This window comes from Urocampus carinirostris, chromosome 7 (assembly GCF_059441175.1).
Source record: "Urocampus carinirostris isolate Australia breed hairy pipefish chromosome 7, RoL_Ucar_1.0, whole genome shotgun sequence".
Taxonomy (NCBI): domain Eukaryota; kingdom Metazoa; phylum Chordata; class Actinopteri; order Syngnathiformes; family Syngnathidae; genus Urocampus; species Urocampus carinirostris.
In genome coordinates, this window is record NC_142355.1 from 19519768 (window position 1) to 19544890 (window position 25123).

Sequence of the window (25123 nt, forward strand, 5' to 3'; positions counted from 1 at the left end):
CTGGCTGTAGGAAGTGCTGAGCATGATGGTGTCGTCAGCATACTCCAGGTCAGTCAGGTGGTAGTTGCCGAAAGACACTCCGGGGATGCGCTCACTAACCCTAAACATCAGATGGTCGATGATGCAATTAAAAAGGTCGGGAGCAGCCACGCAGCCTTGACGAACGCCGCTGGAGAAACCAGTCGGAATCAATGCCGTTGATACGGACACAGCTCTCTGCGTTGCTGTAGAGTAGCTTGAACAGGGCTATGATCTTGGGTGGTGCTCCGAGAGCTTGGAGGATGTTCCACAGTGAAGAGTGGCAGACGGTGTCAAAGGCGGCCTTCAGATCAATGAATCCGATATATAGATGGCGATCTTTACGGAATTCACGGGTCTTCTCTATCAGCAAACGGACGGCAGAGATGTGGTCCGTTGTGGAGCGGTTGGGCATAAAGCCAGCCTGCTGGGGACGGCGGCAGCTTCTGATTGCTGGAAGGGCACGGCTGAGCAAGATCCTGGTAAAGACCTTGCCCGGGATGGAGAGTAAGGTTATACCTCTGTGATTTCCACAGACAAGCCTGTCACCCTTGCATTTCCAGAAGGGCATGATGACTCCTCTGGTCCAGTCGGTGGGCAGCTGCTCCGATTCCCACACCTGGTTGAATAGGCAGGTTAGCCACTCCACCATGCCATCACCGCCGGCCTTGAGCATCTCGCCGGTAATGGCACAGATGCCGGGGGCTTTCTTTGTGTTCAGCTTCTTCAGAGCAGCTCTCACTTCCTCGGGTGTTACAGGGTCTGTGCAGCAGGCGTCGCTAGGAGGTGCTGTGTTTGCAGCCACTAGGAGGGTGGGATCAGCCGGGATGGTGCTGTGCTGCAAGAGGAGGCTAAAGTGCTCCTTCCAGCGCGCGAGACAGTTGGCTTACCTGATCTTAAACCAACATGCGGGCAAGGAACAACTCAAAAACCCCACCTAATATGTGGGTTCAAATCCAGCTACCGGACTTCCTGTGCAGAGTTTGTATGTTCTACCCGTGCTTGCGTGGGTTTCCTCCGGGCACTCCGGTTTCCTCCCACATTCCAAAGACATGCATTTCAGGTGGATTGGCCGGTCCAAACTGTCCCTAGGTGTGAATGAACGAGCGAGTTGTCTGTCCCTGTGTGCCCTTTGATTGGCTGGCAACCAGTTCGCGGTGTCCCCTGCCCACTGCCCAATGATTGCTGGGATGGGCTCCAGCACCCCCGCGACCCTACTGAGGATAAGCGGTGCAGCTAACGAGATGAGATGTACCAGTATATATATATATATATATATATATATATATATATATATATATATATATATATATATATATATATATATATATATATATATATATATATATATATATATATATATATATATATATATATCTCTCATCTCATCTCATCAGCCGTACCGCTTATCCTCATTAGGGTCGCGGGGGGCTGGAGCCCATCCCAGCCATCTCCGGGCAGTGGGCAGGGTACATATATATATATATATATATATATATATATATATATATATATATATATATATATATATATATATATATATATAGGTTGGGTTATAATACATCGCTTGATTGGGTTGCCGCCATGTTTGTCCGACATCCTGCCAACACGCTGTGCAATGTGGCACTGGCCCTTGCTCGCACCAGACAACACAGTCCCATATTTTGGTTAAATATTACACACTGGGGCTTTAATTGACCTCAAATCGTCCCTGGCATGAAATATGTGCATTCAGTTAAGTCAAGTCATGTTTATTTGTATAACCCTTAATCACAAAGAGTCTCAAAGGGCTGCGCAGACCACAGATTATTGAAAACTACAGACTATTATTACACCATCCCCTGATCTAAAACCTACATGAGGGCAAGGAAAAACTAAAAAATCTCAACATGAGGAAAATGAAGACTGCACATGGGGTAATCCCCCGTCTAGGATGACCAGGCTGCAATGGATGCTGCAATAACAAATAATACAGGAGAACGGTAATAGAAAATTAGCTGAAGAGTTGTGAGCCCCTGCGTCCATGCGTGCCTAATTAGAATAGAATAGAATAGAATAAAATAGAATAGAAAAGAATAGAAAACTGTATTTAACTAATGTACTGTGCCATTATTAAACCCACAAAAGGTACATAATATTCATATTTAGTTCTTTATTCTTAATATTGCACAATGGATCCATACACCCACCCACCGGCTAAAACAACAACCCCAGGGAAATTACCTTTCTATGCTAATATTCTCTTATTTATGTTATTATTTTTCTCATCTTTTTTAGATGTTTATCCTGAAGTGCCACGTTGAACTTTGCTGCAAACAATGTTCACTGTGTTGTAATCAATGACAATAAATACTATTGTATTGTATTGTATTCTATTATATATGGACATGGTTCCAACACCATAGGAATGGCAGAGTAATGTCACATGGCGTTTGAAGGGGTCCACGATTAGGTAGGCAAACGTCTGCCCCTCTTCCTTTTTCCCGCACAAGCAAGTTGCTCAATAAGATGAATTATGTCCAAAACTGCACATAAACGTTTCCCTTGTTGACATGTGTATTGAATCAATGACATAAATTAAAGATGTTTTAAACATGCAAAGAAAAATCAACCAAGCCAGAACTGAAAAGGAAAGATGTCTACAACAAATGTTTTGTTTTTGACCACCCATGCTGCTCACTGCTAAACATCCAAATAAAAGAAGGGCTGCCTTAGATAAGATGCTAATTAAAACATTCTTGGGGATCTGTTCATCCAAATAATGGCTCAACTTCTGAAACAAACACGCTTTCGCACGTCTACAATAAACGTACGACACTTTGCACGCTCACAACACGAGAGAACAAAATAATCTGCCGTCCAAAGACACACAGACATACAAAAATCTCCATTTGAGAGCAAAATATCATTAAACTGTGTGCCAAAATGCAGATACAACCTTGAAAGACCGCAATTACTAATTCTCCCCAGAAGAGGAGAGTGTTTGGCACAGTTTCGTATTGGAAAATACTGTATTTTGGTTTCCTTATTGTTCACTTTTGAGGTTAAGTGCATTTCAACGCTGAAGGATTTTATATATTTTTGACTATAAGGGATTTTTTACGATCAAATACAAATTACATGTAAATGCAAAAGATATTCACTGGCTGAGCTGTGGGGCAGGTCATTGCAACCTAGTGGAGGATGATGTTTACAGAAAACAGCAGGAACTGGGACGAAGCGCTGATAGGGCTAATATGAAAATCAGCGCTTCCCGACGCAAGAGGAGCCTCTGTGACGCAGGACGTCAGGCATTGTTTTGATAAGCGCTCTGCTGATATGAGTTTTTTAGACATTGCGACGCTCTTCGGCGAGGAGGTGGTGAAGCTGGCACCTGGCGCGCCCATGGGAGGAGTCAACACGCCCATGGGAGGAGCCGGCACGCAAGCTTGTGAAAAGACGTGGGAAGATCGGAAGAAGATCGATCGAGAGGGAGAACGAGAAAGGAGGCTGGACGAAGAGCGACACTAATTCAGCTCATTCGATGGAATTCACTTAGTTAAATACTTTAAGAAAATAAATCTGCCCCTGTGTGAAAATGTCGGCTATTCTTGTCCATCTTTTCCCAAAAAGAAACGAGCATGCATTATTAGGAGGTGCTTGGTTAATGGAGTCAGATAACTAATTCGAACAATTTGGTAAACGATACATTTTAATAGTTTAATTCCTAACAACGCGCGAGCATTACGTTAAAGGGACAGTGGGAAATATTTAATGCCTCCTAGTGGTACAAAATAAAACTTTGATTGTATGCTAAGCAAAATACATAAACTATCATACAAATGGTAATTTCTGTTAAAAATCGTAAGTCGAGAAATTTGTATTTATTTTATGTCGTGGAATCCAAACCTAGTAGTCGCCGCCATGTTTGTCTGGCATGTAGCTGCTATGCAGCAAGGAAAGTGGTGAGATACCCCACTCCATTTTTTAGCCAATTGAAGGCCACAAAGATCACCAAAATCCCCATCCATCCATCCATTATCTGCAACGCTTATCCTCAGTAGGGTCGTAGGGTGATGGAGTCCATCTCAGCTATCTTGGGGCAGTGGGCAGGGGACACCCCGATCTGGATGCCAGCCAGTTGCAGGGCAAGCAGGAACAGACAATTCGCTCGCACATTCACACCTAGGGACAATTTGAACCGGCCAATTAACCTAACATGCATGTTTTCGGAATGTGGGAGGAAACCAGAGTGCCCGGAGGAAACCCATGCAAGCATGGGGAGAACAAACTCCGCACAGGAAGGTTCGATCCAATGACCTCAGAACTGTGCTGCACACGCGGTAACCACTACGCTGCCGTTCTGCCCCTTATTTTGAGTATTTCATTGAATATTAATACCATCAATTTTTTTTTAATGTGTGTCATTTGAAAGCTTGGAGTGTTTAGAGTGTGAGAAACTCCATGCTGACTTGGTTTTGTGTTTTTATTGTAATGAAATAAGAGCATGTTTAAAGGCACTCCACAAGAATGGACAATAAGTGAACCAACTTATTTTCCCATGCAAAGTTGGAAAAATAACTGCTTTGTACAAGAAATAACACATACTGCAGCCTTTCAATGTGCTATACAAGAATTGATACATAAATGTATGACATCTTTATAATTATTATTGTTTTTTACTGTTCCCAATAATATGTATTTAATTTCAGAATCAATATTTGAAACACACTGGTATTTCATTCATCAGAAACATCACAGCACCTTCTTTCCCTCTACATAAAAAAAGTGAATAAAGTCAAGTCAAGTCATGTTTATTTGTATAGCCCTTTATCACAATGAGTCTCAAAGGGCTGCACAGACCACAGACTATTTCAAACTACAGAATATTATTACACCAGGCCATCCCAGCCATCTCCGGGCAGTGGGCAGGGGACACCCTGAACTGGTTGCCAGCCAATCACAGCTGCAAATCACATTAGTTCTCGCAGCTAGCTGCGTTCTTCATCGACGCACGAGCCGAGTGATCCACCGCTAAGAGTCGTACAGCTGGGCGATTTTACGTCCGCCCGGGACGATCGGAGACAAATTCACGACGGGGTTTTTACCGTGGGTGCCGTTTGGTCACTCCAGCGAGCGAGCCCCTAACCTGCAGCGCGGGTACTTTCGGGCGCGATACGCACAACACCGACACAGTTACAGGGGTCCCGTGCACGTCCGCCGCCTTTTCTCGCGTTGCGCCGTGTGACGCCGCGTCTGCCGAACTAGCTCTGTCGCGCTGCCCGGATTTTTTTTTTTTTTTTAAACCATTACAGACCGCGAAACTCTGAAGCCGCGAACGTCGAACCGCGAAGTAGCGAGGTCCCACTGTATAAATCAAGCCTAACTTTCCAAAGAACCTTCCTCGAAATATTTCTATTGGGGTATGTTCGATTTGGATAAAGTTTCAGTGCGCAATATGCTTTTGGCTATGTGCCGACTCACCCGCCCCTATCAAATTAGGTGTGTTTTTCAAAACGAGCGTATCTGAAAGGATATTACGTCAAAATATATCCTCCTTCCCATTGGTCGCTGCTGTTTGAAATTCAAACGTGATACTTTTGCCAGCGTGAGTGGAAGCGGACTTGGATGTCGACGATCTCTACTTTTTTACTTGGATTCGCGGCTTTTTAATGGATTTTACCCTGAAATAATTTTATTTATTTTTTTTCGGATCTCTAAGGAGCATTCGCTTGATTTTGGTGAAATTTGTTCGCCTTACAAAGGTAAAAAAGAGACATCGGTTGCGTATTTGATTTTGTTTCCGGGGAAAACCGTTGCCGCCAGCACACAAAAGGTTATGGACGAATATTATGTTTATTTTTAAGAATTGTGTTACGTGGCCAATGAAGTCGATTAAACAGATATAAAAACAATCCTAGACTAAATTCTTTTAAACTTGCTTTTGCAATCCCTGTTTGCATTATCAACAAAGAATGTAAAGTAAGCTTTTGTCACATAAACTGTATCATTTAGTTTTTTAATTATAATTTTAAACCCAACGTCTGTCTTTAATGTGCGATTGTTAGCTGAACATAACTGAAGACCTGTAAAAATGCATCCAAGAAAACGAACACAAAGTGGATCTAAAAAAGATCACAGGCCTTATTGTGTGCACAGGACCCTTTCACGTTTCAAACGGATAATTAATACATCGTATTTGAATTTATTTACCCTACAGGATTCAAAATCGCTGATCGGCCCAACAAGGCTTTTATTGATGCTTTTAGAAATCACTTGAGACGTTTGTGTATTCACTGACTGTTATGTGTGATCGTTCACTTTTTTTCTTGGACACTACTAAATCTTACATTTCAATTTTTTAAATCCTAATACCATTGTAATTGCCAACCTAATGTGTAAGACCTTCTCAGAAAATGCGATCAAGTTCCTTGTTTTCTGTAATGCAATTCAAAAGATAAAAAAGGCATTCAATTTTTTGATAGATAGATACTTTATTCATCCCCGAAGGGAAATTCACATTTACAGCAGCATCCCTTTGCTGAGAAAAATACAATAATAAAGCAAAAAGAATACAATATACAAATACCCAGTGTGACGTGCAAATGCCCACTGTAGCGTGTTATATAGAATAACTAAATATTGCTACACAGAATACATATTGCAATAAGATTCAGTAATATGCAATGTAGGTGGTGTGGTTTACTGTGGGCTTTTACTCTGCCGGGTAGAGTTAAAGAGCCTAATGGTGTGTCTTGTCCGTAGTACAAGACAGTGACAGCAGTCTGTCGCTGAAACTGCTCTTCTGTCTGGAGATAATGCTGTGTAGTGGATGCGATGGATTGTCCATGATTGACCGCAGCTTTTCCAGTGCTATTATTAGTAATTATTTTATTACAGGTATTTTTTTCCAATCTTCCTCATTTTGCAAACACTTAAATATATTAGCATATCATGTAAAAGTATACTAGTTTGCTATTCAACCAATAAGAAATACTAAAACAATAAAGGACTTGTCATTTTTCAGTTAATTTTATAATGATTCAAGAATGTATAACATCCATCCTTTATCTGCACCGCTTATCCTCAGTTGGGTCTTGGGGGTGCTGGGGCCTATCCCAGCCATCTTCGGGCAGTGGGCAGGGGACACCCTGAACTGGTTGCCAGTCAGTTGCAGGGCACACAGGAACAGACAATTCGCTCACTCATTCACACCTAGGGACAATTTGGACCAGGCAATTAACCTGACATGCATGTTTTTGGAAAGTGGGAGGAAACCGGAGTGCCTGGAGTAAACCCACGCAAGCACGGAGAGAACATGCAAACTCTACACAGGAGGTTCAATCTCATGACCTCAGAACTGTGCCGCACACGCGCTAACCACTGTGCCAGCGTGCTGCCCAGAATGTAGAACATTTTAATGTTAATTTGTGTTACAGAAATTGAGGACCATTATCATAATTTGGGAATTTTCTGAGACAGTCCTGTATAGTTTTGTAATATTGAAATGTGTCACTGCACACTGCATATAGTCACGGTTGTACAAGTTTTCAGCCATAGCCTTTTAATATTTTAACCATTTATATCTCCTTCTTTTTGCTGTTAATAATCCACCTGATGAATATTCATACAAATCGGGTGTTATATAATCACCAGACTCCTCCTTATATCCATTCAAGCAGTTATTCAGTCTCTACAGTCTTTCACATATTATTAGTTTAATTGGTACTAGCCAGACTCGGTTTGGACAAATGACTGCTGGTGTAAAGCTGGAATTTTGGCAATATTCCACTGACTTGTTTTTTTTTTTCCGTCATAGCCTCTTCTTTTCTGCCTCTTTAGTGTATTAAGTATTGTCAGACATTTTGAAGGGGTCCTGTACCCACAAACTTAGAATATTCTGTATTATTTGTTTTATTTTCTGTCCTACAATACCAAAGTAGTGCACTACAGAGCTTTTATCTGCGCTTTCGGTCCAAAAACAATGATTCATTGAAATTTTCCTCTCCAATTTGATCTGTTTCAGGGTGAGATCTCTCCAGCTGCCACCATGAGTTCTGTGAAATCAACGTTGCAGTCTCTCACTCAGCAGTTTGCGAACAGAGCACAAGAATTTTTAAATGTGATTGACAATGTCCACCTTGTTTGGCTTGAGGAGATAAAGCAAGAGGCCAACCTTATGTTCTCTAGGTGGGTGGAAAATAGTGGAGCTCCTTTCGCAAGTTTCCATTCAATCTCTGACTTTCTTAAGAAACGAAACCTGATGTTCTTTGATTATAACTCTAATTCATTTTTTAAGAACATGCACTTTTCAACTTTTGTTTGAAAACAGCTCTTTCAGTTGTTGTTTTGTTGGTGTATTTGAACCTAAACGAGAAGTGACAGAATTTATTGTTGGACATTCATGCTTTACTTACTTACAACTCAGGCCGGTCCACAAGAATATAGTACCTGTTTATCTTGGAGTACTATGTCTAATTTCTTTTGTAAACAATGACCACTTCGTTGTTATCAATGGTAATGTCAACATGGGTGAAGTTCTAAAATATATTTACTGATTCACCTGAACACATAATGGTATTGTTTCCAGTGTGTTCAGGTGCAGAATTAAGATCTATTTGATTGAGTTACTAATTAATAATGTGAGTTGACCTGTGCTCGAACGGATTTTTTTAATCAAATATTTGCCTTAGCATAAACATAGTTGGATGAGATCAGAATTTGGCTTTTTGGACAAATTTTAATTTTAAAGACTGGTAACTAAAGCACAGTATAACATGTAATGTAAATGTTTTCTTTACAACAAAACTTGGGTTCATTGCAGAACAAACAAAGGCGAAAAATACCTAACAAGAAATTAAGTGCATGTACGGTATCAGATAAACCATATGGGTTTACTTGAACCATAATTTCACAAGGAGTGATTCAACCATAATCATACTAAACGCAAACTGAATTGCATACCCGTCAACCTCAGCTGATTGTTCCCCTAATGATAGCAATTCCCCCTAAGTGATGATAAACCATACAAACACTATGTAGCACCTATTTTCCCAGAGTCACGCAGACTACGTTTGACAAAAATAAAGATAATTTGTGTAAACAAGTCTATTTTATTTGCCAAATAAATGCTTGATCGAGGATACCATTTACTAGCGACTAAGACAATCCCAAGTAGAGCCAAAATGGGCAAGACTAGATCAGTTTAACAAAAAACAACAGCTTTTTGATTTTGGTTAAAGATTGTTCCCGAACAAAGATTTAAATTGACGAGTATGAAAGAGTAACATATTCCGATTTTCGGTGCAATTATGTGGGTTAACAAAACCTGAACATCCGCAATAGTTTGATCATCTTAATCTGACTCCCTTGCATGTAAAATGTGGTTGGATCCCTTAACCGCTAGAATCCTTGGGGCATCATTTCCAGTGGTGTGTCTTGGGCGAGTAAAGCCTGGTTGCGCCCATCCCTCTTCAGGCCAACATATGTTCACAGCCGGTCTCGAACCCGGGACCTTTCGCTTGCTGGATATTAATTATTGTTGTGCTTCCTTGTAAATTGTAGGGATTTTAATTCTGAACCTGAGTTGATGCCCAAAACACCCTCGCAGAAGAAAAACAGCCGAAGGAAGCGTGTGTCGGTTGGCCGGCAGGAAGAAAGTCAAGTCAGGAGAAGGTTTGAACCTCTCTGCTTTCAACATTGATTAGTTTGGTGCAACGGGATTTATCATACAGGTTGTGATGCAGGTTCTCAAAAGGTCGGCGTAGTAATCTTCGCGGCACCTCTGCCAAGCAGTTGGACTTCATTACCGAAGAAGCGACCGCAAACACTTCCGCATCTGAAGGCGGCACCAGCACTCGGCCCAAACGCGCCACTCGCAAGACCAAACAAACCAAAGAGGCCACTGCAGAGGACGTGGACCAGCTTTCTTGTATAAGCACAGACAGCGCCGCAGAGACCAACATCAAGCCACAATTGGTTGAGGAAGAGAGCGTGGATAAAAATGACAAAGTTGACGAAATCCAGCGAGATGCGTCACCTGAAGTGTGTCATGCTCCAGCAAAGATGCCATCACCTGGCCTCGTTGTCAGCATCCCAGCATCGGAACGTTTGTCCGCTGAGCAAGCCAAGCAGCCCGAGCTGTCACCGGGACGCTCCGCTGCTAAAATCGCCATCGCCGGCAAGACCCGAAACTCGAGGCGAAGCTCTGCGGTCCATTCGCTGGCGCTGCGTCGTTCCCTGGCCGGTATGCGACATAGCATGAGGCACGAGTCTCTGCGCCGTACAATGCGGCAATCCATGCTCAAGAAAAAAGCGGCACGAAAGGCCAACTCGTCCAGGAGCAACAGCAGCATCGACGGTAAGAAAACATGGGTTCCATGAAAACCAAATCTTATTTGTTATTGTCTCATTGCCTTTTTTTGATTGCAGCCATCTCTTCCTGTGAGTCAGTTGAAGAGCCGGAAGAAGTGTGAGTACAGCAAAAAGCCTTCATTATAAGTTCAGCAACTGTTCCAACAGCAGAAAACAATTTTTTTAGGGCAATACGCATTATCTATACTAAAGTAAGATTTTAAAAAATGAAAAAAATTACATTTAAATAATGCCGCGTCCAAACAAAGGGACAGTGTATTATTTGGAGCCTCATGGCAAATATAAAACACCAAAAATTATATTGATTTAAACAAAAGGGAAAAAGACATACCATCAGATAATCATGATATACTTCTGGCGCACCGTAGTATAAGGCGCATAAATTTAAAAGTACAGTCCTGTTTCCATTAAAAACAAACCTCACAAAATTAAACTACATATTTCATAGAACATAAATATTAGGAAATGTGGTTTCACAACTAATGTTACCAAATGAACATTAATGACCGTTAAACCTTATATAAAAGCACTTAGTTGTAATTATGCTTTTCCAATTTTACTTACTAAATATCGACCGATATGGGTTTTTCAGGGCCGATACCTATTGTTAGTATAACGAAGTGGCCGATGACCGATATTTTGAGCTGGTATTTATTTTCTCCAAAAGCTTAAAAATTGGCGTTAAGAGTTTTATAATAATGCAAAAAGAAACAAATAATATTTTTTCATAAATTCAAATAATTAATGAGCTCTCAGAAAACTTTTACAGTAAATACATTTGAATTTCAACACAACAAACATGGCTACGGAAAACTAACAGTTCAGGAAATTAAATAAAGCTTGGCAGCAACTTGTATAAAGGTACATACAAACTTAAATAACTACCTGATTTTTTTCATGATGGATAAATAAAATAAATGTCAATACAGCCAACTTGACTTAAAATACCTTAAAACAAAAAGTGCATCCAACTTAATTGTGTGGCACTTCTGTTTTAGAGCCAGGCTGAAAAACTTTTGTTATGGTAAGAGCTAATCTCTTCCACTTTAGTGTGTTTTTTATGCTCTCCCTCAATCACAAACGCATACGCTTGATTGACGCACTAATGTTATGACAAGAGCTAATATATCATTCTCCGTCTGAACGTGTCTCTCTCTAAAATAAATTATCCTTTAATTACAAACACACTTTTCTATCATGTACACAGGCATGTAGCGGCGTACTCTTAAATATGGTTGTTGTGATTTTCTATTTTTGGTCTTCTTTTTTAACACACAATATTTTGCACTGTAATGCTATTAAGTTCAGTATTTTGTTTCTTCAAACATTTTTTTCTTAGGTGATTTTATGTTACTTTTTTCTGTTTTGACGTGTTTGTTGAAAGGTGTACCATAAAATGTACCCCAATCATGTTTTCGGCAACTATCACAAGCTCATTGTGGTCTTAGTCTGTCTTTTTTTACATTTCTGGTTGAGTGAGAAACAAATTTCTGTGGTCTTTTTTTTTGCCCTGCAAAAGACAAATTGTTGATTAGTGGTGAAGGTCGACGCCTTTTTAAGTAATTTTTTTTTTAGCCATCCTACCTAAGCAGCTTGTAGCCTTATTGCCCTCAGTTCATGAAAAGCTCTGAGGTGGTCTGCTTGGCCCGATTTATTGATTGTATTAAATGAATATTCTATTGTATTCACATGACTAATAACCTCTGCAGGGAATCAGAACCTGTGACCAAGGACCCAGAAGTTGCAGTCACAAATGATTTAGTAGCTTCTCAGGTAAATGTCAACGGTTGAGTCTGACAAGTATGACATCAATTCAAACCTTATCTTTAACTTGTTTGATGAAAATACTTTTTTGCAGGAAGAAATGCTCAAGCAACCATCCTTGGCACGCGTCACACGTTCTGTGGCGGCAAACTCGCCTAAACTGGCCCCACCGTCCCTGTTTACCCCTAATAAGAGCAATCTGCCAAACAAAAGTGTGTGATTATGCTTCACAATTTTCTTACTGCTGGACAGTCAATGTTATCAAATTGTTTTGCCTTTGTTTCAGGTGTTCCTGAAACCCAGCAGAGTCCACAGGCTAAAAGGTGAGTTTTTCGGTCCAAATGTTTTTGTTCTCGTGTCCTTGTGATTTGTTGTAGCTGGATGGCCAGTCACCAAATTAACTCTGATAATAGTGTTGTTTTAGAAAGACATCAATGATCTTTTTAACTTGAAAGGACTTGTTCAAAGTCAACTTTATTGTGAATTATGCAGCATAAACAGAGAATTACAATAACGCTACTCCAAAACCAACGTGTCTAGAAGATTTAAAGAAAAAACACTATGCTATGACACCTAAGACACACAAGTAGACAGTACGACACATAAATCATAAAGTACATATGGTACCTTTTGTAAACAAAGTTATGAGTTGTGCAAATGTACATTATTGTGCAATGATCAAGGTTGAACACAACCTGATTTTGCATAAATTATAAAAATGATGGACTAGTCATTTCTGGCTTATAATGCTAATAGTGATCATAAGCCCCCATTTTCTTGTTTGTAGGTTATCAAAGAGCATCAAGCGCAAAACTCCTTACACGACAGCAGAAAGCCCAATCAAAAGGTTCTCTCCTCCCAAGAAGACTCAGAGTGTAAGAGGCCAATGCATTTTATTTACTTTATAAAAATCTATAAGGTTTTTTTTGTTGTTTTTTTTAAACTGTTTACAAAACTCATTTTACAGGCTATGAGGCCAAACATGAGATCATTTCTTCACACTGTGCACAAGAATCAAATGCTAATGATGACCCCTAATTCCTACAACCGAACTAGTGGCATCAAGTCTTTCATCAAACACACCACGCCTCTGAGGATGGATCCTAAGGTCAGTGTTCAAAAATTCCACAATTCGGGTCCTCCTCCACTCTCACAGAAACATGCACACAAAAAGAAACACTTGATAAGCTTACACAGCCATGTACTTATTTATATGTTTGTTTATTTTTATGTCCCCTCCCAAGATGAACATGGGTTTAGTGGTAAGTGCACGATCAATGTGTGTTTGTGGTCATCTGGTGAAAGTGTACTCATTTCCACTGCTGTAAATTCCAGACTATAGAGCGCACCCGATAAGCAGCACCCTGTACATTTCTAAAGGAAACTGTTTCTGCTTACATAAACCCCACCTGGCTATAAGCCGAACGTGCCCACATTGAAACATGAAATATTTACAAAGAAAGACGGTACACAAAGTTTTAGTAATATACAGTACCTTAACCCCTTAACGTTTCGACGGCCTGCCGCGGGGCTCTGAGCTTTTGATAAGCAAAAGCGTGTTGGTACGACGTACCCAGTCATGAAATGCGTCATGCCACATATCATTGGAAAGCTTAAAATCTTGGGACTAAAGACAAAATATACTCATCAGAGAAACATACTTTTAGTCTGAAACAAGATGCCCGAAAACTACAAAGCTGGCGTAACTCACCACTTGGCCCCCTGGCCGTATTCAACTTCTTTTAATGTATGCGAAAATGGCACTGTTAAATCAAGAACAATACATAGAATCCAACCATGTAAAATATTTACTCCAAAAACACACGATAATGCCGACAGATAAATGGAGATCTACCTAAAACATTTTTACTTCGTCGGACGTTGCTTCTTGTGATCTGTTGGTTTTGCCACATTATTTAAATTTGAAATTAAAATGACTCATAAAGTTATTCCTAATATGGTAGTTGGCCCTCCCCTTTCGATTGCCACCTTTTCCATGATGACTGTCTGTTCATGCTAATGTTATTCATGCACAAAGGGTGAAGTTACATCAGACTTGCCTCTTCCTCGGCACAAATATTCCATGTGTCTCATTCTTACCTTTATTGCTCAGGCGCTCCTGGCGGCCTTTAGAAAAAAATCCATAAATAAGCCGCAAGGTTGAAAGCTTGTGACAAAAGTCGCGGCTTACAGTCTGGAATTTACGGTAAACTACGGTGCTTTTCCCACACCGGCTAACCTACTTACATCATTCTATTCCTTTTGAAGGGCCACATTTGGTCGTAAAATTGTATTGTTGCATCCATAGGTGTAGGGAATTTTCAGTTTCACTGCTGTACTGGTTTGTCATTGGTGGTCGTGAATGGTATTGCAAAAGTGTCAATTTGCACTTTTTATAACTATTGCAATCTTGCCACTCTTTAGAATTATTAGCAATTTGTATAAAACAAAGAATACATGTTTTGTTTAAGTAGCAATCAGACGGTTTTAAATTCCTGGACAAACCTTTTCTTAATACTTAATTGTAAACAGTCTTATAAGGACCTTTTACCTGCCTTCGACTAGGTTCACACTTCAGAACTTATTGGGGTTTTTAAGGGTTATTGTTCTATCTTCGTTATTTATTATCCATTATCCATTATCGGTCAGTTCATAATACGCTACAGAGCCTAGGAGCCGGGACACTTACTCTCAGCCAAAAGGCCAAGCTAAGGTCCTAGCCCTAAAGCCTTGCTGCGATCATTGCGAATGCACCGTTCCCGGAGGTACTGCAATACCGGGCCGATGCGTGGAGTGGACAGAGCAAGCTCTTATTCCATCTCCGGATTGCAAAAATCAAAGGTATCAGCGCTAACCTGATGCGTCCAACGGTGACCACCAGTAGTACAGCATATTGCTCAAATATGATTTTTGGGTAAAATCCGATGTTTTTGAGAGAATGTTTACAATTCCAAATAAATGCGACTTGGACGCTTGGTAAAGCCACGGTTGCCGCATGCGCAAAAGACGAAACATGACGTCACATGCAATGCGCTCGTTCTTTACGGAAGTACTCGTGGATTCTAACAGGGGAGCATATCTAGCTATTTCAATTGTGGTACCGTGGGCTGAATAGATTTGTTCCACGAATATTGTTTAAATCTCAAACCTGGCTTTCCCGCTATTGACCGCTTTTCGTGTTTTTATCTGCCATGGTTGTTGAGTTCTCGACTTTCTCTTGCCTCCCTCAACGCAGAATAGTGAGGTCTGTGGCCTATCAATTATGTGGAAGTCGCCCGATCACGCAGCAGATTTAGGACCACATGAAATTGGCCTGGATCTGTTGTGAAAAGATCTGATAAGTGCTGTTTGGACTTATACAGATTAGATAGAGGTTGCGTTTGTGCAAAAGAAGCGGACTTTCCTGCAGTGGGAACCTAGCTTAAGAAATTTGCTCGATGAGTCATCAATAACGGCCTGTGGTCTGCCCAAACAGAATGGTTAGGTTAAAGATTAAAAATTATCACTAGGAACAGCAACTCTGTCCAGGTTTATATGTTAAGTCCTATTTCATTTTTTTCCTATTTAAAAGAGTGTGAAAGTGCTTGATACTACAACATATTTCTAAAGTAAAAGCATCAAATAATTCTACTTTTGACGTAGTGGTAAAATAAGTTATTTTGGTTGTCTTATTCTCACCCAGAATTAAGATGCTCTGTTGACAAAAACTATAGTTCTCCCAAGCAAAGAACTTACTGGCATTCTGCGCTGGAACCTCAGTGTATTCAAAAGTCATAAGCGCAGTCAAAAATTTCAAACACCCAAATAAAGAGCTCTGGCCTCCAAATGTACCCCCCGAAAATACTAAATATTTCAGTTGCTTTTTACCTGCTAGTACAACCACTAATTCTATTATTTTGGGCTGTGGTATTCCCTAAATCAGAACGCCTGACTCTGAATTTGCAGACGCCTCAGCACAGTAACTCGTTACGTCGCAATATAATGTGCCAATTCAAAAATTTTGAAGTGAAATGACAAAGAACTTCACCCTGGTTTTATATATAATCTTTGTATATATTTTGATTTATATATTTACATGATGACTGTTCCCTGACTGCACATCACTTTGGTGAAGGGTTGCCACAGTCGAAGATACAAAATGAACCCAAGCTGTTTTTACAAGATGGGATTAAAAAAAACATTTTGACTGTGTTTTAGTGAGAAAACATTCCAGAACCTCCCAAGAATTCATTCAGTTCGACATATCACCTTTACCACTCGCTTGGCTTTTGTGGCCCGGCTAGCTTTGCTCGCTTGCTAGCTGGGGCCGTTAAGCCAGTTGAGTGCTACTGGAGGTGCTGTGGTCTTTGCAACAATATATGAACTGAATTTGGACTCTATATTCCCAACTGAACTTTGAAACCCTAATCATGATCACATGAACGGGCTTAATAATGTCATTTTGTCATATCACCCAGCCCTTAGTTAGTGCCATCTTCATTGGGGATTCTAACGCTCATCTAGTTTTTAATTGCCATTCTTGTGACACCGATTTACTTGCAATTTCACCTTCTTCAGAGTTTAAGATATCTTTTTTTACCCATGCCGTTCCTTTGACTATTTATTTCTTAATGACAAACTCCTCAGGCCAAAGAGCGCCAAAAACTGGAAGCACTTAAAAAGAAGCAGGTGCAGGAAGAGGAACGTATGAGAAAAATGGAGGAGGAGAAGAAAAAGAAGCAAGAGGAACTCAAAAGGTTCTGTGCCTTTATAAACATTGTATTTCTTCATTTTGTGTTGTCAAATTACATGTATTTTTGTTGTACAGGAAGAGGGATGAGAGGCTAAGAAAGGTGATTGAGGCCAAAGTCAAAGAAGAGCTGAGGGAAGAGGAAAAGAAAAAGAAGATTGAGCAAAAGATGGCCAACATCGACGAGAAAAACGACAAGGTGAGCCAATCCTTAGCGTGGATAGCTGATATTGGTTGTGAAATCTAAATGTCTCGTCCATGCACGCAGCGTCAGGCGGCAGAGCTGGCCAAAAAACGAACAGCCATTAAACGACAGGAAGAGCTGGAGCAGAAACGGAAGCTTGAAGAGGAAAATAAAAGGAAGAAGCTTCAGCAAGAGGTAAAGTTGTTTCCGAGTCACTGATAAGTTTCAAGTTTAATAGACACTAAAAATAAGGAGAGAAGACATTAATGGATTTTGGACAATGAAGCCCAAACCTGCGATAAGATTCCAACCTATTCTAAAGGCCACCCACTGAGCCCTGATTTTACTTTGTATTAAATCTCCTAGGTTACAAAAGCAGATCAGCCACTAAAGGGTGTGAGGATCAAACAACATTATTGGCTGACTGTGATAATGACGTAAACAGTTCATAAGAGTACAAACAACAAAGAAAAATGTTTAAAAATAGTCAACCTTGAACTGGCATCCAAGCCACCTCCTGTGCAGTTTGAAAAACAATTGATTGAAAGAATGAATGAAAACTTTATTCGAACATCAAAATAAAAACAGAACAAAAACAATAACTGAACAACAAAATAATGTTGCATAATATGTTCGAAAAAAGGGGTAGTAAGAAGCAAATGCTTAGATTCCCTACCTAATCTCATCTGTAACCAAGCATCAAACTTTTTTGGTTTGTCATTCTGAACAGTGGGTCTTTTTTTTAATTTTTTTTAATTTTTTTTTTTATTTTAGGAGGAAGAGAAGCACCACCAAGAGTTTGAGGCCAAGAAGGCCAAAGAGGAAGCATTAAAAATGAAGAAACTGGCCGAAGCTCGCAGAGCCTTGGAGCTGAAAAGGGAGCAGGAGCTGGAAAGAGAACGCCTTGCTGCTGCTGAGAGGTCATATATTCTGCAAACACACATTTTAAAGCACAAGAAGGCGCATTCACGACCGGCAAAGATGAAAACCTGTCTTATGGGAAACACTATTTTTTTAATTGATTTTAACACAGGGGTGTCAAACTCATTCTTGCTCAGGGGCCACATGAGAGAAAACACAGGGGACGGACAATTAAATTAATAGTATAATGTGTGTTTTAGCTGTAGGGCTGGGGATCTTTCAAGGGCTCACAAACTACGCTTATGATTTATTCTATTGACTTGTCTTCAATATTTGTTTCCTTCTCAAAGATTCAATTTCTTTTGTTTACAAATGTCAGGCATGAAAACCTAAATTAGGTGACCGATGTGAATTGTATATATCGGAGGAGAAAACGTTTTGCTTTGGGGGGGTGGTATTGTGAGATTTCCTAGGGTGAATCAGGCATTTGAGTTGAGGCGTTATACCCAAATAAATATGGTATTTCCTCCACACCCTTCTCAGTCTTTTTAAGCCCTGACTCAGTCTCATGCCTGAAATGTGCATTCGTAAACAAAAACAAAAAAAAGTAAAACATGAATTGAATTCGTTTCCACTACATGCAAACTAGGAAATGACAAATGGCACACAAACAAATTAACGTGCAAATGATTTAGGTCTTTTTTTTTTTTTTTTTTAAATGAAAATATTTACATAGGTTTGGAAAGTCTGCTGTTGAAACTCATGTGTGCTGGCCTGATTTGACACTCTGCATTTTAGCACATTATGTGCCATTGAGATTATATATATATATATATATATATATATATATATATATATATATATATATATATATATATATATATAAATTGGCAGTTTAAATCAATGATTTCATGTTGTTTCAACCAGGGAGCGAGTCGAAAAAGAAAAAGCTCTCGCTTTGGAGCGGGAGGTGAAGAGAGCAGCTCGGGAGAAAGAGCAAAAAGAACTGGAGGAGAAAAGAAAGCAGGTAATGATGCCTTACTTTATAATTTTTTTACCAACGTGAAAAAAATTGATCAAATACCTTACTAATTTAAATATTGCTTGCTCAACATGACAAAAATAAATGCCATTTAGGGTTCCATTGCTACCGAATATTACGAATCATAATTTAATGTGCCAGTTTGCAGCCAGTTAAGAGGTATTCATTTTCTATACCTAGGAAATTTTGTCTAGTAACCACTTTCGACTTGGTGCGCTTAAATGCTTCTATGAAAACAATTTGAAATCTGAATTTAAAAAAAGAAAAACTAATGTGATTGTGCGATTCATTCCACCAGGAGGAGCAGCAAAGGTTAGCTGCAGAGAATGCAAAAAAAGATGCTGCTAAACAAGTTTCCACTGCAAAGGTAAGCATAGACCAGTGCTTCTCAATTATTTGCCGTCACGCCTCCCCTCAGAAGAAGAAATCCTCTTGTGCCCCCTGGTAAACCCCTGCCCCCCTCTTACCAGGTAGAATTTGCCTGTAAAATTGTTTTAAATAACCCTCTGCACAACACTCTGTCCTTATTATCACATAAGAGAAAAAAAGGACAAATATGGACCAACTAAGAATAGCTTTATTAACTGTAACAGAAAAGATTTAATTAGAAAATAAAATAAAAATCGTCTAACTATAAACATTTTTAACTGACCATGTACTGAAAAATGAAATTACATAAAAATAATGCAAACTGATCACCAAAATGTACAAGTCAAAGTCTTGTGGCACACAGGTTGAAAAACACTGACTTAAACATAGTGTCTCAGTTTCTCAAGACAAATCACAGCACAGCTTGCGAATACCCGTGGCCAAACTCAACATGTGAGTCAGGATTGTCCATTACTTGAGCAGTTGTAATGTCATACGTGGGATTGGGGGGCAGGGTTTCGTAAGGGTGCTTGAAATCCTCGACAATGGTTGAATTTTAATGTTGTGTTTTTAAGATTTGAAAAATGCTTGAATTTGGGGTAAATGCTTGCAAATGCTTCAAATTGTTGCCATGTTTCCCGGCATTCTTACTCAATAGACCACGTATTAAGTGAAGAAATCTAAATCAAGTCTGATTTAAAAAGACGTTGACACGGCTGCTCCGGTGGCTTCACTTTGCCATTGCATTTCTTCTTCCCTCGTGACTAATGCCAGCTGGCTTTGAAAGTGCTTAAAACGTGCTTGAATTTGGTCATGAAAAAGATGTTAAAAAAAAAAAAATCTTGAAGGGGGGGTTGGGAGTAGCGTGGTTGGGGTTGCTGCAAACTTTATGTTCCTTAAATATTATAATGATTGGTGCCATTATAAGACCTAAAGTAATGGTATGCAAATTTGCAATCACTGTATTGTGATTAATATTCTTCCTTTCACTCACTAACATTTATTCTTGTTTTATAGGCTCCCGTTGCCCTCAATGTTACCATGGATATTGAGGTACGTTATTCCCTCAAGTGTATCGTGGTTTACTTGCCGGGGTTTCTTTACTTGGCGGACTTTTATCGTGCATTGTTTTCGGCATTCTGATTGGCTACACAGTCGCCCTACACCTTTCCTGCGTTTGAGTCTATAACGTTGCACTCAAAGTTGTACACATAAGGAAAACAGCTCGACAAACCTACATTACGTTCGCACAAATCGTTTTCAATTTCAAGTTTCTCTAAAAGCTGTCATGTCAACAAAAACGGGACCCAGAAAAGGTTGAAGATGCTTTCTGTAGCCAACAAAGTTGGACTAAAAGCAGTTTGTACACTACGTTTTTGCTTGTCACCTGAGGTAAAGTGACTAGTTTTGAAACCTTCAAATTTTGTCCTTAATATTTTTTTTAATACAGCCTGCTGAGCAAAAGTGCAGCGTTCATAGGGGTGCTTGAAATCCTGCTCTATTTAAATGTGTTTTCAAGGTTTGAAAAGTCCTTAACTTTTGGGTGAGGTGCTTGTAAATAATTCAATCTGTTGTTGGCAGTCTGACTCAATTGACCACCCATTAAATGGAGCAAAATAATGCAAGTATGCCCTTAGTGGTTGTTGTTGTCATTTATTTATTCTGAATATGCATCACAAGCAGTGCAAGGCTTCCTGATCGTTGTAAAAGGAATCGGGAAATGGGGAAAAAAGAGTAAGCTACATAAACCACAAAACTAAGTAACAGAAAACAAAAGATATATTCAGAAAAGAGTGAGGGAAAGCATAGCTTATTAGCTTTCAACCCTTTACAAAAACAAAAAGTCACACATAAGTCAAACTTCAGAAGAATTGTCTTTCCTCTCTACAGTTTGACGTCATCGAGTGCTGTCAATAAAAAAAAAGAACAAGAACATTTGATACAACATAGATCCAACAGAAACGGCAGCAAACTTGGGCACAGAAGCACCGTTTCATATTTAATGCCTTATTCAGTGAAAGCTAGTTTAATATTTGATTTAGGATTTATCATATTTTCACTAGGTGACCTAAAACAAACCATCTATGGATTCATTTACATTGCATTTCTTCCTGGTACTTGAGACATTGGAAAATTGTCTTTGAAAGTCCTTAAGTGTGTTAATTTGGCCAAAATATATGGTCACACAAAGTGCATAACTCACTTCTTTGGGCTGAATTGAGATTTTTGTCTAAATTAGGTTCTCATAGAAAACTGTACCCAATTCAGTCACCCAGTCATTTTTGAGACAACCAATCAATTGTGCAATATAGTCAAGTCAAGTCATTTTTATTTGTATAGCCCTAGATCACGAAGAGTCTCAAAGGGCTTCACAGATTATTACACTATATTACACAGACTATTTTTCAGCCAACGAGAAGAGTAGGTTATTCATATGCTATGGAGTAGAAGTGAGTTTTGAGATTAGATTTAAACATTTCCACTGAGGTTGCCGATCGGATCTCAGGGGGAAGAGCATTCCACAGCACCGGTGCTCGGATGGAGAACGCTCTCGAACCAGCAGAACACTTCTTTGCTCTTGGGATCACCAGAAGACCGGCACTCTCAGATCGTAGGCTTCGGACCGGGGCGTATTCTCAAAAACTGCTGTGAACATTGACAAATGTCACATCACACAGAGTGACTCAGTTAAAAATTTAGGTGTCATATTTGACCCTGATCTATCCTTTGAAATGCATGTAAAGAAAATTACTAGAACCGCTTTCTTCCATCTTCGTAACATTGCTAAAATCCGTTCAATACTGTCTCAGTCAGATGCGGAAATTATAAGTCATGCATTTGTTACCTCCCGTCTCGATTACTGTAATGCACTACTCTCTGGTCTCTAGAATCAAGTCACTTCAGCTGGTACAAAATGCTGCAGCGAGGCTTTTAACTAGGACAAAAAAGTACGATCACATAACACCGATTTTGGCTAACCTGCATTAGCTCCCAGTTAGCCATAGATGTGACTTCAAGGTTCTCTTAGTATTGTACAAAATCATACATGGACTTGCTCCCTCTTATCTTTCAGATCTGATTTGCCCCTACGTCCCGGTCCGAAGCCTACGATCTGAGAGGGGCCGGTCTTCTGGAAAGATTATTCTTAAAATTATAATTTGACAGTACAGAAAAAAAAAGTGTATGTAGTACGTTATTTTTATTTGTTAAAGGTTTTAGTATATTTGAGTATTTTATTAATTAATAAAGGTTTCGTTCTTTGCAAGTTTTAACCATTACAGCACCTATTGGGACTACAACACTCGTAAAAAGGGATTAAATCTGATTTTGACCAAGAGACATTTTAAAGTCCTCATCTGTTTTATATCTTTGCAGAACTCTTTGCTGAAAACACCAGCCGCAAAAAGCAATGGGCTCAACGTCACTATAGATGTCAGGGTAAATAGAAAGGCGATTCACCCGAGGCACACGTTGGGCTCAGGTTTCATGACCATATACATGAAGATATTTTTCTCCTTTGCAGAACTCACCACAGTCATACACAATCACTCCAAAGGGTGGTAACAAAACCGTCACCTTGGCACCAAATCCTGAAAACTATGGAATGGACCTGAACAGCGACGATTCTACAGATGAGGAGTCTGATCCGAGAAAGCCCATTCCATCTTGGGCAACAGGTATGTATACTTATCAATACGATAGAATTAATTGGATATGAAGACTTATGTTATATTGTTGTAACCCTCCTGTTGTGTTGGTGTCCATGGTGATCTATGACTTAAATCACCTGTAAAATATGCAATAAATAGATAGATACTTTATTTATCCCCGCAGGGAAATTCACAAAACAAATACAATTATAGAATAATTCTCTTTTTATCCTCATCCCTCAGTTTGTTAGGATTCCTTACACATGGTCTTCGTGCCTTTTCTCAGCCAGTATACCCCTCAATTTAAATATTGAAAAATGTTCAAATAAACTTCAAAAACATTATATAAATGAATAAAAGGTTCTTTGGTTACCAGCCTAGTTAATATTTTCGTAAATATTAACTATAAAAACATATATGTTCGGGTCGGTTTTGACTAATATACATATACTTCAATAACAAGGCTAATAATATTCAATAGAACTTTAAAACAAAGTTAAAAGCAGAATAAGTCAAAACACAAAATATAAATTTGCAAGGCCAAACAAACTCTGGGTTCGTACGGGTGCTTGAAATCCTTGCAAATTCTTGAATTTTAACGTTGTGTTTTCAAAGTTTTGAAAAGTGCCTAAATCTAGGGTGGAGTGCTTCTAAATGCTTGAAAAGTCTGACTCGATAGACCACGCATAATATAAAAAAAAAAAGCGGGCTTAAATATGACGCAGACCTGGCTCTCTTATGGCTTCGGTTTGCCATTGAAGCTGGCATTAGTTTGTATGTCGTTGTCATGTGACACTTCATTGCAACCTAGCGCCAACCCTTTGAAATAAGAGAGGCCAATTTTATAGTACGCTCTTATTTTTATTTTTTTTTGTTGCACAAAACAATCCGTTTCCAGGATATTATAAAAATTAAGGTGTGTTTTATTAAAAACTGAGGCAAAGTTTTACCTAAAGTAGACATTGTTCGGGGTTTTGCTTTTATTTCATTACATTGAGTTTTAGAAATATTATTTTCTTAGCAGCTGCCCATTTTGCCACAAGAGGCCGCCAACGATTAAAGTTTAGTTTGATCAGTCTCATAATCTAAAGGAAAAACTCACTGCATTAATTTAACTTGGATTTTTAGGTAACGGTTCATTCATTCCAATAAGATGTATTAACTTGAAAGAAATGTGAGGAAAATAGAATGCACACACTGGTTAATCTAACATTCACATACGATTTATTTCTACATGGAACCAAAATGAAACGTGGGGGAAAAGCATTGGAATCAGACAAATTCAGGAAGTTCTAAAGTTGACCAATATCATGCGTTAAAGAAAATAAAGTGGTAGTGTCAATGGAGGGAGTAAGCCAGTCAAAATTAGGGTCGCTCAAGTGAAGTTACAAAGAAATGGCATTAGATAGGCTACCATAGAAGCCAAAGAAAATGCCATTTTTGCATGTTTATTTATTTGAATAATAATTGCTATCTTTTTTTCTTTCAAGGTCACAATCTACAGCAAATTATTATGAAGCAGTACTTCAACCCTCCGGACTTCGACTCCTTTTTCGGGTTAATCGAGCCGCCCAAATTGGAGAACCTATTTAACAAGAATAAACCACGCTACTTCAAACGCACCAGCTCTGCTGTGTGGCACTCGCCCCCCAATGTCAACAAGCTCTGATGTAGTGAATCCATGCTGTACACATGTTCTTTTGTTATGTTTTACAATAAAATTATTGTCTGTTCATTTTTAATGTCTATATAGAAAGTTTAGATAATAAATGGTGACTATTGACTTGTTAGGGTTAGTGTATTATTTGACCACTAGAGGTCACTGTATTAGGTGGTACAACAAAACAAGTTCTAAAAAGCATAAGGGAGAATAACAAACTACGGAGACTCCGTGACCAAAACGCAGAACATTCACATTTACAGGATAAACTAACATAAATCCACTAAAAACCAATGTAAAAATGCTTATACTGTATTATTTAGTTTCACTTTTTTTTGAAGGGACGGTGTGTAATATTTGAGCACTAGATGGCGCTGTGTTGTGTAGTGCAACCATAAATGTGCTAAAAATTGCATGGAAGAAAACTACAGAAAATCAAATGTGACCAACCATAGCAGCAAGATGTCTGACAATGATGTCATCCTCTATAATC

The 25123-nt window shown here is 39.3% G+C and overlaps 1 protein-coding gene and 2 pseudogenes across 3 annotated transcripts; 1 reads left to right on the top strand and 2 right to left on the bottom strand.

Moving 5' to 3' along the window:
• Positions 1-4889: 4889 nt before the first annotated feature.
• On the bottom strand, positions 4890-5040 carry LOC148362570 (5.8S ribosomal RNA; annotated as a pseudogene).
• A 554-nt stretch (positions 5041-5594) lies between these two features.
• incenp (inner centromere protein) lies at positions 5595-24753 on the top strand. 3 transcript variants are annotated; one of them, XM_088340023.1, is made up of 21 exons: positions 5595-5833; positions 8024-8187; positions 9562-9672; positions 9744-10357; positions 10429-10468; positions 12081-12144; positions 12230-12347; positions 12422-12458; positions 12923-13010; positions 13103-13243; positions 13380-13397; positions 16762-16871; positions 16943-17063; positions 17133-17243; positions 17823-17968; positions 18837-18936; positions 19250-19318; positions 20338-20373; positions 22696-22758; positions 22844-22997; positions 24461-24753. In XM_088340023.1, the coding sequence occupies exons 2-21, from the start codon at positions 8048-8050 to the stop codon at positions 24637-24639; spliced, it is 2460 nt and encodes an 819-aa protein (XP_088196149.1). In that variant the 5' UTR covers positions 5595-5833; positions 8024-8047; the 3' UTR covers positions 24640-24753. The 3 variants fall into 3 exon arrangements, with proteins under 3 accessions (XP_088196149.1, XP_088196147.1, XP_088196148.1); XM_088340021.1 differs by having other exon boundaries at positions 5614-5762; XM_088340022.1 differs by lacking the exon at positions 13380-13397 and having other exon boundaries at positions 5614-5762.
• LOC148362572 (U2 spliceosomal RNA) lies at positions 14886-14975 on the bottom strand (annotated as a pseudogene).
• Positions 24754-25123: the final 370 nt, after the last annotated feature.

Coding starts and splice junctions, on each gene's coding strand:
- incenp (XM_088340023.1), top strand. CDS start 8,048: ATGAGTTCTGTGAAATCAACGTTGCAGTCTCTCACTCAGCAGTTTGCG. Junction 16,872..16,942: donor AAGCAAGAGGAACTCAAAAG/GTTCTGTGCCTT, acceptor TTTGTTGTACAG/GAAGAGGGATGAGAGGCTAA. Junction 17,969..18,836: donor CGCCTTGCTGCTGCTGAGAG/GTCATATATTCT, acceptor TGTTTCAACCAG/GGAGCGAGTCGAAAAAGAAA.